The sequence below is a fragment of the Electrophorus electricus genome, chromosome 15, assembly GCF_013358815.1.
Source record: "Electrophorus electricus isolate fEleEle1 chromosome 15, fEleEle1.pri, whole genome shotgun sequence".
In the NCBI taxonomy this organism is placed as follows: Eukaryota; Metazoa; Chordata; class Actinopteri; order Gymnotiformes; family Gymnotidae; genus Electrophorus; species Electrophorus electricus.
Genome location: NC_049549.1, coordinates 18,082,940 through 18,098,646, shown reverse-complemented (window position 1 = coordinate 18,098,646; position 15,707 = coordinate 18,082,940). Strand labels below are relative to the sequence as shown.

The 15,707-nt window shown below is 46.3% G+C and overlaps 1 protein-coding gene across 1 annotated transcript in view; it reads right to left on the bottom strand.

Moving 5' to 3' along the window:
- Positions 1-3,034: 3,034 nt before the first annotated feature.
- Positions 3,035-15,707, bottom strand: part of tyw1 (tRNA-yW synthesizing protein 1 homolog (S. cerevisiae)) — a 43,193-nt gene continuing 30,520 nt past the window's right edge. Inside the window, exons 15-16 of the mRNA XM_035534245.1 lie at positions 11,394-11,561; positions 3,035-3,553 (exon numbers count right to left, since the gene is read on the bottom strand). Coding sequence (XP_035390138.1) covers positions 3,332-3,553; positions 11,394-11,561 — 390 coding nt within the window. The 3' untranslated portion in view covers positions 3,035-3,331. The remainder of the gene's footprint in view (positions 3,554-11,393; positions 11,562-15,707) is intronic.

Sequence of the window (15,707 nt, the reverse complement as noted above, 5' to 3'; positions counted from 1 at the left end):
ATCTGTTAGCTTGACAAAACCCCCAGCAATCGCACGTTCTCTCACTCCTGCTTATCTTAGGCTTTCACGCAGTGCACATAGGAGAGACGAAGGAGCAGGACCGTGTACGCACGTGCACAAGCCTGTGACATTGCACCGTGCACCAGCGGCAGGAAACACAGGAGGAGGGATGGCGTGAAGACCCTGTCTGAAACGAGTCTGCAAGGCCAGTCTTGAAGCACCATTAGATATAACACGTCGACACATCCTCATACAGATCATACGCTCCTCGGCTGGCGTCAAGGCACATGGTCCTGCCCACAGCAGACTCGTACTAGCAGCGACTGATCCCTCGCTGAGCTCAAAACATCTAAAGAGCTCTTCAAACTGGAGCAACATGGTCACGTGAAAACAGACTGAAGGAACTGAAATGGGTGTTTGGGTGCTCACACCAGCCAGACAATCTCTGACTACTTTCCACCTTCACCGCAAATATGAAATGGGAAGGCAAAGGAAGAGTCGCCCAGATCTCCTACCTCCACTGGCTCTCAGGAGGAAGTGATGAGGTCATTCTGAAGAGCGCCTACCATCCTGCCGTATGTCTGGTGGCTCTGCACGGAGTGTGGGAGTCTTGGATTAGTGGACACCGTGTGAAGATTAGAAGTTCAGCCCAGACAAAAGCTAAAGAAAGCGGAGGCTCTCACTGTCCTTACACACTCTGCCTCTTGTCACTAGCGCTGCTGTAGCCTTGGCAAGGCCCCGAGTTCTGGCAGGAGCCCAGTGGGGAGCCCAAGAGAGAGTTTAGAACTGATTTCCAGTCAAGGTCAAACTACTCCCTTTCGACCAATAAATGAAAAATTACCTTTAGCACTAATGAACTAAACTGATTTTTCCTTTATTCAACACCCCCACAACTTAAATGTCCTTGTCTTCCACATTCTGAAACTCTCAGAGCTGCTCAACAGATAACTGTGAAACTTTAAAAACTCCAGGAAAAGAACAGGAAGGTTCACCAGAGTTGTTGAGATTTTAAGGGTGAGGATTTAGACAAAGGATTTAGAGCACAGAGTTTCTCTCACAGGTGCCTCAAAACAGACCAGCAGTGAAACACCGGGCAGAGACATTAGAAACAGAACATTGATACAAAGAGCAGCTTCGCTGCTAGTTCACGGCGCAAGCATGAACTGTGGGGGAAGGGTTCTGGGTGAAGTGCTTCCTCAGGTGACAAACTGAGCACACAAGCACATGAAGGAGACAGAGCGATGTTATTATCCCAGATCACCTTTGTGGGGAGAAGATAGGAACCTTTTCAGATAGCAACCAATGCTATATGTGAATCAAACAGACAGATATAGAGTTATGCTCTTCTGTTTATAACCCAAAAACTAAAAAGGTGCTAGCAGCTCTGAAAGGGAAGAGCCTGTATTTTTTTTTCCATCTTTTTTTTGGGTTAGTAAACACTGGCTGAAAGTTGGTCTGTGCCTCTCAGAGAGCAGAGACCTTTTGTGAAGTGGTAGAGACGTACAGGAGCCAGGCTCTGTCGTCATCCGTGAATCACGGAGAATGAATCACAGTGGCTTGAAAGGAAAAGCCACAGGAAAGGAGATACAAACGGGGAGGGAAAATGGAATGTGAGGAGAGGACAGCATAAGCGTGGCTCAGAAACCAGGAGTCGACGTTTAGGGACAGACATAAAAGAGGCTTGGGTAAGTCCTACCAGCAGACTGCGCAGAGATGCTTTGTGGTGGATGAAGAATTAATGACGTGTTTGAGCGCGTGGCTCTCATCACACGGTTTCTCTGTCCACAAAAACACATTTCAGCTCCGTTCAGTAGAAGCACATAGACAAACGTCCATGAGATAATTTATTCAGTACCACATTCACTCCAGTCACCTTCTGTTACAAACATTTAAAATGCAGCTTCCATTCGAAACACACCAAGTCATAAAGCAATCTAAACATAAAGAGGCTGCTGGGACACGTCCGTACATCAGTGTGGGAAGACGGAGAGTTTACATTCTCTGTAGGCACATTAACCACTATGAGGTGTCACTCCATGTGGCAAGACAGCGCCAGGCACCAGGTACAGTAGTGATACAACCCAAACAAAACGACAGGAGCCTCAAAGGAAAACTACAGAAAATGAAAATCAAAAGGAAAAAACAAAACAGGGCAAGAACATTTGCATTCCCAGTAGGAGAATTCAGCAAAACAACAGCAAAACAAAAACAGAAGAACTGTGATGTATACATCAAAGCAACATTAATGAGTATAAAGAACTATTTAATAACTATTATCACAGATTCTTAAACCCATATGACACAGTTGCACTTATGTTAACTTTACAGAGAAAAACTAGGCAGTGTTTGATGTGACATTTTAATTAAATGGGGACTGAAGGAAGCGTTTTTCTTTCATTTGCAGTTCCCACCAGACTAAAGCTAGACTGTGTGTGAATGAAAGGAGCTGCAGGCCGAGTGCTGCGATGCTCTGTGGGCGAGTGGCGTGGATAATACGGGCAAAGGCCGGAGGCATAAGGGTGGGGGGGGGGTGAGAGAGGGAGAGAGAGAGGGAGAGGGAGAGGGAGAGAGAGAGAGAGAGAGAGAGAGAGAGAGAGAGAGAGAGAGAGAGAGAGAGAGAGAGAGAGAGAGAGAGAGAGAGAGAGAGAGAGAGAGAGAGAGAGAGAGAGAGAGAGAGAGAGAGAGAGAACTGCACTATGGGCTACTGCTGAGTGCGCCTTCAGTACAGCCAGCACAGACGTTCCATGGCCACGATAAAAAAATCAAAAAAAATCAAACAGTTGACATTTCTTGAAAGCCATACAGTGAGGCTGCCCCACTGAGCTGTGACATGGTCTACACCATGCAGATGCAGACAGAGACACAGACACACACACACACAATGAAGCTGCCCCACTGAGCTGTGGCATGGTCCATGCCACCCACCCGCGCACACGCACGCGCACGCGCACACGCACGCGCACGCGCACGCGCACACACGCACACACACACGCACACACACACGCACACACACACGCACACACACACGCACACACACACGCACACACACACGCACACACACACGCACACACACACGCACACACACACGCACACACACACACACGGATTCGTGTGCTCCGCTGACTGAGCTGCTCCATGCTATTGACCATAAAGACACTTTAAAGAGCTCTTAGTTCTAGTGATCTACCTTTACCCTTAGCAAAGGTACACCTTTCAGGGACGCCTTCAAATCCATAGCGTGCATCTCTACGTGTGTGTGTAATATAAAATGTTTTTTCTATAATTATTAATCTCATACAGATGTTAAAAACAGATGCAGCAGAGTTCATCATCAGCACCCTGAGAGGTCTTTGGTCGTCTTCTTCTTTTGGAAGCGTTTGTCTGAGGGGTTGAAGCCCCTCTCCTGGGCCCCAAACACGGCCCAGCTGGGTGTCTTGGCCATATAGTCCAGGCTAGAGAAGGTTCTGGTGCCGCCACTCTCCTCATACTGCTGGACCAGCTCCTGGAAGCGCCTGTAGTCAATCCACGTCCACCACTCGCCCTCAACTTTGAACTGCGACAGAAAAACCCAGAGCAATGGAGAGAGAGAGAGAGAGAGAGAGAGAGACACACACACATCATTGATGGATTATACTAGCAAACATGCGGGTGAGACCTGCAGTGTATTTCCTTGCCTGACAGAGGTCATCTGTGACTAATGAGGCCAGCTGTTCCTCCCACCGCTGCCAAGATGCACAGCGAGGGACGCAGGAGAGCTGGGGGCTCTGAGGCAGGCAACCGCCGAGCAAAGGACGAGCTACTCCAACACCAATACTGTGAAATGAGCTTACACTGTGCATATTTCCTGTCTCAAAGTAACAGTGTACAAATCATGTCACAACTTAAGTCACATGACTTCATATTCTCTGCAAAAATGGACTTTACAAGTTACAACATTACAAGTCTTACAAAATGTTTCAATGATATTAGTTATCTAACATCTAACATGCGTCCAGGAGTGTGAAAGTGATGTAAACCTACAGGGCAGGGCATGTTATCACCTAGTAGCGGAGTTACAGAGAAGAAGCTGTCACTAAGACAAGCTATTAATTTAAATAATTCTCCAGTGAAGGGGATAGGGAGATGTGTTTAAATCAAGATATTAGCTTGTAAGTAGTCAAACATTTTTAAAAACCGCGAAGACACTATGTTGGTTATCTGGCAACCCACACTAGCTGGTTGGGAAATGGGCTTTTTTATGGGCCCTTTTCTCAACATTTAGGTGGATTTAAGTAATAAAGCCCATAACTAATTGTACCTAAAATGAAACAACAAAACTGCATTTCTCCACTGTTGTATAACTTTCCAGAAAATCTATTTAATAAATGTGATAAATGTAACACTTGAAAGACATTTTTCCTACTTAGGGTCTTATATCAACAGGACTGGCAGCTCACACAATCTGGTCCAAAATCACACTGTCGCAGCACACGTTTTTTCCTCACACAAAGGGAGTGGCGTGACTTGAACTCACAGTCTTGTGAACGTCTCTGAACGACAGTGAAAATGAACCTTAACAAACGAGTCCTGAGAGGTGAGCGTAAGCACACAAGGAGTCATCTTCCCATCTCCACTGGTGTCTGGGAGCAACCCGCTATCGAGGGCCGTACCTACCCTAACTCAAACCTCCAGACGTATGGTGTAGACAACCAGATCCGTAGAGGTGTAGTCATCTGTGTGCTGGTTGCACTCTCAGACATGCTAACCAGCCACCATGAAATAATAACAAATCCAGACATCATTATGCAACTTGTGGGAGAATGTGCATGTCAAGATTACCTGTTCTCACACTGTCTTTTTCCCTGACTGCTGTAATGGGCACTCGGAGCAGCTAAGAGGCCTGCTTCTTGGAGAGGATCTCTTTGAATGTGCGCCAAGCTGCAGACCGAGTTGCTCTGGTAGCTGTGGGAGGTTACGGTGGACTACTGGGACTCCAGACAAGGAGCTTTTGATTTTATCATCTCCATGCTCTTGCTCCCTGACAGAACAGAAATATTCAACTTTCTCCACATAGACAACAGACATTCGTGGTCCACTGGTGAGTCCCGTGAAAAAAAAAACCAACCCCCCCCCCCCCCCCAAACAAACAAAACAAAAACAACCATCACCAACTGCTCGAGTGCTGCCAGTGGCAAACTGCAGCAGCAGCCACTGCAGAACGAGGCCAGACGGTCCCATAAGAGTTAGCCCACAACGTGACCGCTCAGACTGCATGCCTAATTAACGACATGCTAGCACATTCAGGGGCACAACTCTTTCCTCACAGGTCTGAGAACAGCCTGGAAGAGTCCCACCACAGAGAAGCACGTCCACCGTCACCAGTGACCGGATAGTGAAGCGTGAGAGAGACCCAGCTCAGCTGGTACTGTGGGCTTTCGTAATGAGCTGTGCTGTCCAGACTCCTCGAAGCAGCCTGACGCTTTACACCAACAGTCAGGAACACAACAAGCCCCTCCTCCTATGGCTCGCCTCGTCACTACGTTGCCTCATCCTCCAGTCTGCAAAGCCTGAAAGGCCCCTGAAGCCAGCCAGCGTTTTCATTACACTGTAACGCTCGAGGGCCACAGGCTCTGCATCCATGGACAGCACTTCCTGCGAAGCCCACCGCCTCCTCTACTCTCCCACAGGCAGGGAGAGGGGACAGCTCAGGGAAGACTGAGGAAGAGGAGGGAAGAGACTAGAGGTCTTAGTCGGGTGTGGTCTGCAGCCCTTAATCACAGGGCGTCCGAGACGCCTTTATTACCCCAGCAGATGGGCAGTCGAGCTTCCCCCATTCCCCGCAAAACACGCCACTTTACCTCTAAACGAGCAATAAAATGAAAGAACATGGTGACAAAGCTTCGCTCATCAAAGAGATTAAGATCTTCATTCCTCTCTCATTATGTGGCAGAAAATGTAATAATTGATCATATTCTAAAGCAGGGAAATTTTAACCAGTGATTATGATGAGCGTTATGCAGTCAAGAAAAAAAAAATTTAAATTTGGATGAATAAACTTTAAGTGGGATGGATTTAAATTTGGAGGAATAAACAATTAAACAAAATGCCTAAAAAGCACAGCAACATAAATAATGACGCAACTGGTCATGAAATTCTCATAAACCAAGAAATGTAATATGAAACGTATGTTGTGGTATGAAATGCTTAAGGAAGAGTCAAACCGTGGGCTGGCCAAGATGTTCACATTTATGAAAACAACAACAAAAAAAATTTATGTAAATGAGACTACTGCAAACAAACATTATGCAAATGAGATCATACTAAATCTCCATTCGCTTTCTCCATATAGTCAGCCACAATTTGGGGTGAAATATTGTTTAATGGGCAATAAAATGTGTGCTGATGTTTCAGACATCATTCTTGTCTGCTCTAATGGGAAGAGGCCACCTTTCAGCACTCCTCTTTACCCGACCAAGCAGTAGAGGAGATGGGGAACATCCAGCAAGCATTCTCCACAGCAATGCTGCCACAGCGATGATGCAGCCAAGGTAATGATGCTGCTGCCATGGCGATGCTGTGGCGGTACATTTACCAGGTTGTCTTTATGAGTTAATGAGTAATCAAAAGGTGTGTAGTACAGTGCGGCACCTTGTCATTTAAATCACTTATTTAATTCCAGAACTGATTTATTCCCGATTTAAAGGGTCCACAGCCACAGTGTTTTAAAAAGGTGCTACTTGCTAGTGGATCACATGACTATGCTGAGAGCTGGAGCACCAGTACAGCCTTGCTTAACCTCAGTGAGTCACCAGGGAAGGACAAAAAGCTACTAACGGTGTGACAACTCTGTCCAGACTGAACAAACCAGGCATCACGTCTCACAGCACAGTGCGGTTTCAGAGCTAGACACATTAGAGGGGGATTGAAAGGACATGACTGGATGGATGGATGGATAAATCAGCAAGTTCACAGCATTACTGACAACAGTCACAAGGAGAAACGCGGAAGGAACTGCACCCCAGTAAAGGAACAGTGGGCTTTGTGAGGTCCACATGAGAAAATGCAGTGATGCAGTCAGAGCTAATCTACAAACTCAACTACATCACAGCCAAGGCAGGTACAGCCACACCTGTCTCTCTCTCACTCACTCACACACACTCACACACTCACACACACACACACACACAATACATATATTGTTAATATATTTTTGTACATATATAGAATATATATTTCTCAATGCACCCCTGTTTTCTTTTTCCTCAGTTTGGACAGAGCACTCTCAACTATTTCACTGCGAGTTATACTGTGTATGTGACAAATAAACCAAACTTGAGAGGAAGGAAAAGTGTGTCAGTGCAGCCATCCTCTACCTGCACAACAGACAACACCACACCCTCTACACAACACACCCTCTATACACCACAGTGATCAGCCAGTAAAGTGGCTTGTGTGTGTGTGCGCATTGTCAAGAACACTAGAGGAGCCAAGCCCCAGCTGCTGGTAGATAAAACAGTAACTCAAGACTGTAAGACCAAACAGACCAACCTGTGCACTGCCTGGACTGACTATGAGAAAGCCTGTGATTCAATGTCCCACATGGATCCTGGATGCTTGAGGCTGTGGGACTCCAAGAGCCTTCATCAAGAACTCTGTGGGTTGTAGAAATGGTTACTATGAAACAGATGGCAACCGTCAGCCATAAAGCTGTACGCCAGAAGTGAACGAGACATGGACTCACTAATCCATCTCACCAGGACACACAGCAACGACATCGGAATGTCATTTGGACTGGATAAGTGTAGTCGTATGGTGACAAGGAGAGGGAAGGTAGCTACAAGTACCTTGGAATCCCACAAGCAAATGGGAACCATGAAGTAACCACAAGGAAAGCAGTTACAGCCAAATACCTACAAAGTCCTGAGAAGTCCGCTGTGTGTAGGCTATCAACACACTGTACCAGTCATCAGAAACCGCACCGACATCACCATCTGGCCAAAGGAGGAGATAGAAGCCACTTACATCAAGGCAAAAACTCCTCACAATGCACGAAGGGTTTCATCCCAAATCCAGCACTCTGAGACTGTACACTAAGCAGAAAGAGGGGTACCGAGGACTAGCGAGCATCAGAGCCACCATCCAGGACAACAGGATGATGTGATGAAGAACTTAGCGAGAAGCCCAGACAACAGAAACCCGAGGAGGATGATAACGAGGAGGAACAGGGATCATCATGGGAGGATAAAGCCCTGCACGGTATGCACCACCAGCAGATAGTGGAAATGATATGGAGAAATCCTACCAATGGCTGGCAAAGGCTGGAGTGAAAGACAGCACAGAGGCACTGATCATGGCAGCGCAGGAACAAGCTCTGAATCAAAGATCAGTAGGGGCTGGATCTGCCACACCAGTCAGGACCCCAGATACAGGCTGTGCAAAGACACCCCTGAAGCAATCCAGCACATAACAGCGGGATGCAGGATACTGGCAGGCAGAGCATATGTAGAACACCATAACCAAGTGGCTGGATAGTGTACAGAAACACAGTCCGTACAGATAAGACCGGCACAGATAAGTTCGAAGGTCAAAGTGGGAGACATCCCCAAAGGCGGTGGAGAATGATTGAGCTGAGATCCTGTGGGATTTCCAGATACAGACAGACAAAATGGTAATGGATAACCAACCAGACATACTAGTGATGGATAAACAGCAGAAGAGGGCCATAGTGACAGATGTAGCGATCCTAGGTGATAACATCAGGAACAAGGAACACGAAAAGCTGAAGAAACTCCAAGGGCTAAAAGAACAGCTGGAAAACATATGGAAGGTGAAGGCAACTATGGTTCCCATGGTCATCAGGAGCACTAGGGGCTGTGACCCCCAAACTGGGAGAATGGATCCAGCAGATCCTAGAAACTGAGATCTCCAAACAGATAAGTGTAGTCCTGGGAACAGCTAAGACACAATACAGGACCCTCAAGCTCCAATATATATGGGGTCACAATTTCAGCCATTAGAATTGGTGAGCCCTCCACAATTCCACTCCACTAATGTTTATGTGTACACACACACACACATTCATTCATGTATAAATATAGGGGTGTGTGTGTGTGTGTGTGTGTGTGTGTGTGTGTGTGTGTATATATATGTGTGTGTGTGCGTGTGTGTGAGAATATGTGTGTGTAATTTATGTGACTGTCCTGTCTTAGTTATTTATGTGAGCAGTTGCTGCAACACTATTTATCCCTCTGGGGAAATACAAAGTTATTTCTCTCTCCCTCGATCTTTCTGCATAATGCTCCGCCCATGTAATGCTCTGCTTGCATTATGCTACGTGACATAAATACAATAGTGTTGTGCCAGAGCAGCCCTCATCCAGCTGTGTAATGCTCCACCTACATAAAGCTCCGCCCACTCAATGCTCCGCCCACACAATGCTGCGTGACGCATGTGAAATGGGAAGGGAAACTGTTGGTTCCATGCCTACTCTGCTCATCTAGTGCCCCATCTGCATAAAGCTCCACTCATCTAGTGCCCCATCTGCATAAAGCTCCACTCATCTAGTGCCCCATCTGCATAAAGCTCCACCTACATGATGCCCTTCCTGCATCATGCTCTGCTCGTGTAATGCTCCACCTGCATAACACTCTGTCTGAAGTAGGAAAACATTTGTGTGTTTGTGCGTGCATGTGTGTGTGGGTGCGTGTGCTGTGCTTGCATACGGGTTAGATGCAGACAATGCTAGTTCAGTCATTCCATCAAAGATGGTCTGCTATTGATTTCTGGACGTCTATGAGAAAAATGTGAAATGTACATTCAACATGCATCAACATAAGCCCACAGGCAAGCAGAATTGATTTAGCAGCAGGTATGTAGTTTCTAACATGACCAAAAACAAACATTAAACTTGTAGCACTCAGCATCTGTCTATGAGACAGTATAGGAAGTCCTCGCACGGCTTCAGCTGTTTGCACTACTCACAGCTGGCAGGTGAGGGATTCTGTCATTCCAACGGAATTTAACACGCTTGTATTTGAGCAGACAATAAAGGAAACTACAGCCTGAGGCAGAAACTGGAAGAGCACCGGTGGTGATGCCTCCTGGCGGTTCTGGGCTGTCGAGCTGATTACACAGGTAAGATGTGAACGCCACGCTGCTCTGTGCTCTCTACACACACTGTTTACTGGGCAAAAACAACTGATGGTGGTTAGAAGGTATTTTTCTGACAAGCCAAAGCTGTTTAACTGGATGTGGTGTTTTTTCTCCCATGCGGAAACATGAATATAGCTCATAGTTGGAAATTTCATGACAGAAATCAGCAAACAAGGAACGTCTGGTTAATCCAAGGTAAAATCAAATTAGGATTTTGCCAGTTGTAGCCAGATTCACAGACGAGCAGGGCGTGCTGCTGGTTGGTCTTAGTCTGCAGTTTGGGGGACAGTCAGAGTCGATGGTTGGCAAAGATCGCAGACTCCAAATTCTTTACTTCTGAACTAGTTTGATGCCCATCAGAATATAAGAAATGTTTAGAGCTCAACGTCTCTCACCATCACTGCTGCTATAAGAGGGGAGAAAGGAATGAATGCACCATAAAAGCATTCTGAGCGTATCACTAGAGAATTAAGAAAAGTGGAAAAATGGAGTCGTGCTCACTGTGCCCTATAGGCCACGCTGCCTGACTAACTATCCCAAGCTTTCCCAATGGTGCAGCAAATCACACCCAGAGAAATGAAGAACTTCAGAAACTAAGATGCAATCAGTCAACATTTCAGAGGTTGAGTTTTGTATCGTTTAAGTAATCAGGTTGGAGGGCGTTGGAGTTCAACAAAGAAGCCAGGAGACAACAATGAGGCTTGAAGTCTCACATGGTCTGTCTAGAAATGACTCCACTGGATGCCACTGTGGGGAAAATAAGTGCAAATGGAACACAATCATAATCAGGATTTGCTGGACTGCCAGCATTATAGTGCAAATATCACAATAACATGGTATACAATTCTGAATGGACGCGCTTAAGGGTACCTTGCACATAAACACATTTTGTTGGCGAGAGGGGAAAAAAAACTCTGAAAAAGACCTACCTACTGCCCACATAAACCTTCAGAATACTCAAAAATAAAACAATGTGCAGAACAGATTTTAAAACGGATCTGTTTGATATGTAACAGGTTGCTGTTTCTAAAATCACGTGAGGCTAATCTTGCATTAAGAGGCAACTGAGAGACAGACCGACCGACCGGCCCCTCCCCTTGTTCTGGAGTTAATGTTTGTGCTGTAGAAGTCCTTCCGAGTTTGACATTTAGAGAAACACCAGGAGCATCTTAACAGCTACAGCAATTTACATCCAGACGTGTTTGTTATTTTTCAAGGATGGCAAATGGCTCGGTGCAGAGTACAGGTGTGAGGGGCAGTACCTTGTGATGTGCTAGTAAGAGACAGTTGGAGTGCTCATGTTCACAGGCGATGCCGTAGTCTGGCAGTAGGCGGGCCAACTGCTGCACAAAGTGGATGACCTCCTCGTGCCAGGGGACATTGGCCATGGTCAGGCTGCTGGCGGAACTCTCGCCACAGTAGGTCACTCCCTAAAGGGACGAAGGTGGGAAAAGAGAGATGGACATGAAGAACATTCATGTAGGAAAAAAATGTCATATTCAGAATTTTTCAAAGGCTGTTCCAAAAACAGCTTCATCTGTGGAAATAACTGGCAAAGTTCAGCCAAGATATACACAGCAAAGCCACCTAGACAATTTAAATATTTCACAGAATTTTTCGAAAGACTGTTTCACGATTAAGATTTAGCTGAAGACAGTGCCGCTAAAGAATAGGAGTGCGAGTTTTATCTTCATTCACAAAGATACAAGTGCCCCACTGAATCATATCAGTGCAGCCAGATGCACACACACAGCCAAAGCCAAGACAGACTTGGTGTTGCATGAAGTCTGATGGAGCCAAAATCAGTCCATCCAGCTCCCCCAGACACACGCTCACACACACCAGCTCATGAACCCTCACACAGCCTCACACTCATTGATACACACTCACAGCCTCACACCAGCTCATGAACTCACACAGCCTCACACTCATTCATACACACTCACAGCCTCACACTCACAGCCTCACACCAGCTCATGAACTCACACAGCCTCACACTCACAGCCTCACACCAGCTCATGAACTCTCACACAGCCTCACACTCACAGCCTCACTCGCACACTCGTTCATACACACTCACACACACCAGCTCATGAACTCTCACAGCCTCACACTCATTCATACACACTCACAGCCTCACACCAGCTCATGAACTCACACAGCCTCACACTCACACTCATTCATACACACTCACAGCCTATCACACAGCCTCACTCACAGCCTCACTCGCACACTCGTTCATACACACTCACACACACCAGCTCATGAACTCTCACACAGCCTCACTCAACCTCACTCATACACTCAACCTCACTCATACACTCAATGAAACCATCTATACTCAAGTTAATGTACAGTAGTCAAGTCAAATTTATTTATATAGCGCTTTTTACAACAAATGTGACAAAGCAGCTTTACAAATGTCCAAATCCAAGCCCCCGGTGAGCAAGCCAATGGTGACAGTGGCAAGGAAAAACTCCCTAGAGCACGAGGAAGAAACCAAGACTCAAAGGGGGACCATCTTCCTCTGGGTGACAACGGTCACCACAATAGCAACAGTACTGGGCCATAAATGTTCCTGACAAGCTAAAGCAGCCTGTGCTCTACAGGCTGTGCCTGCAGCCGTCTTTCAGTCAGCCTGTAGACATGGTGCACATCTGACTTTACATGAGCAGAGAGCAGCAACAAAATAACTGTCCTGGCACGCCTCCCATTTCAGGTCCTTCATTCCGTTCTTCAGGTGGCATGTGACTAAACCCTACTCACTTTGTGCTAGTCACAAGCCTCATTGAATTGTCACTGGAGATGGAGAGCCTACGATATGATGAGTGTGGTTTCATTAAAGCTTTTATAGTTTTTACTGAAGCATAAAACTTCAAGGCTGGAGTCTCTGCTGCACACAAACAAAGTCACGAGCTCAAACAGAACGGTAATGAACAATTGACATGGACCATCATCTCCAGGCCAAAGGAAACCACATAAAAGAAACAAGGAAAACAAACAAACAAGACAACAGAATTAATTTGTTTTTAGCCCCTTTTTTTGTCTGGCACTTAGCAATGCATCCCTCATGTGGGAGTGCTTCATTTAAATGTTAATGACTACATGAAGGAGGTATTACATGGATATGATTCTGAATGTCACAATGTTAGAAAACGCAGAGCTTCCTCTGAGATCAGCTGCAAATGTGTCTCTATGAACCAGGCAGAGCAGTATGGCAGGAAGCGGTTTTACTCTGGGTAAGACCTGCGTACAGTCCCTCGGTTCATTACACGCTCCTCCTACAGGGACCAGAAGCCCTATAGATAACAGCTAACAGCCAGCCACTGTGTGATTGTGGGTCACGTCCACACAGTTGGCCATCACCAGAAGCACATATCTGCAGTTTTGCTGGTCATCAAATATTTATGTCCTGAAACACCTCCTTGCATATGGCTCTCAGATAATGCAAATCCGTGAACAATTTCTGGATCACACAAAACTACACAAGTACGTATGAACAAAGAAAAACAAAGGGATTGTTTTGATGGTGCAGAAAGACGCGGCCTGACTGAGTAGAGTATTATCCCAGGCTCTTTAGTTAATGATCTCTGTTGTCGTATACCCCACTCTCTCCTACCTGTTGTTTGAACATGAATGTTTATAACAAAACATTCACAGTAGGCAACAGACCCTACTATGCAGGCAGCAATTAAGACTTTGCATGCTGTTAAGCCATTACCTGGTCTCAGTCCAGTTATGAAAATTCATTGTCGCATGCAAAATGCCAACTGCCCAGCAACTCAGGTCAAGCTGCTTTGGAATGATTACTGGAATACACTTTCGTCCACAGTGAGCAAACTACTGCCTACATCTTTCCTCAGACTTGTGCCAATATTTTCTAAGGAATAAACTTTATGATGTAGCAAACATGATCTGGTGGCCGCTGCTTAGTCAAGCTGCGTACATAACAGATTTTGAATTTTTTTGATGTCAGAGATGTTCCACTGCTGCAGTAGGCCACTGCTACTTTACAGACATTTGGTGAAGGGGACCAATGTCTTTCTAACTCCTTCTCTTTAGGCTGGGCCTTATTTCCAAGGTGGGGAATACAAGGCATGAGGTGGAACTAGCAAGACCTGGTCCATATCAGTCTGTGTGGAGCCCCAGTATGGACCAGTCTGTGTGGAGCCCCGGTATTGACCAGTCTGTGTGGAGCCCCGGTATTGACCAGTCTGTGTGGAGCCCCGGTATGAACCAGTCTGTGTGGAGCGGCACAGAATGACAATCACCTCCAAAGCAGCTCAGATCAACCAGGTGAGAGCTTGTGTGGGGGTGGAACTCTGCCAACTACAAATGCTACAGCTCCCTGTCTCTGAAATGGAACCCATCACCTCCACTCCAAGACCTAGCACAGACACCTACTGTTCAGCTCCACGGACTAAAATGCCTGTCGAGGTTCAGTCCAATTTCAGCTGGGCCTCCCTCACTGGTGGCTGACGTTCATTCACTGCTTAATTAAAGCTCACAACGCTATCACATGCTAACCTGAGGCATGCCATGGAAATGAGGATAGGCTCATCAGCACAGTGGGAGCCTGCTTCACGTGTTTGACATCTTTATATCCCTACAGACATGATCAAAATGTTCTTCTAATCAAACAGGAATGACCATCAATGAACTCATAAAACAGCTTGATGCTTTAACAGTTGTGGCAGGAGTAAAACAGTCCGACTACAAACTACATGACATTTCAGTTAGAACACATCACAGGCACAGCACAACAAATACAGCACACCCATTCTCTATGGAAACTAACGCAGAATCTGACGCAAGCCTTCATAGACATTACAAATGTGCCAGGAGACTATATGACATTTAACTCTAAATGTAGAAGCGATACACAGTGGAAAACTAAAATACCAGCAGAGTGAAGCTCGCTGTAGAGTGTGAGCCCAAGGCTGAGCGGTAACAGAGGTGACGGAAGGGCGGGGGCAGCACTGATCCCCCCTCACTCACATACCATCGCAGCTGGCTGGCTCTCTGGCCTTCAGCTCTCTGCCTACAGCCAGCCAACATGCACTAGAAACACACCTAAAGACAGGCAACACACGCGCATGCACTAATGGTGCGTGCTCGGTCACACACACATGCACATACAGTGTTGCTGTGCGCAGCAGCAAACGCACTTCAGCATTATTTAAGGGCCATAACAGAAGTAGGATAAAAGAAGGCAATCGCCATCTCAATCAAGCATTTGTTGGAAAGAAAGTAAAACAGAATGAAGGACTTTCAGAATTAGAAAAACACATCAGATCATCACACACTTAACACCTTCTTTTTAAATTTCAGTAGCACACACACACACACACACACACACACACACACACACACACACACACACACACACACACACACACACACACACACACACACACACACACACACACACACACACACACACACACCACAATTCATGAAGGACGAGTTATCACAGGAAATAGCACACTGAAATTCCTTCACCAGTCCTCGGTTATTAAAGCCATTACCCCCAGAGCCGACTGCCCTGTGCCGCACTAGCACACCAGCTCGAGGGC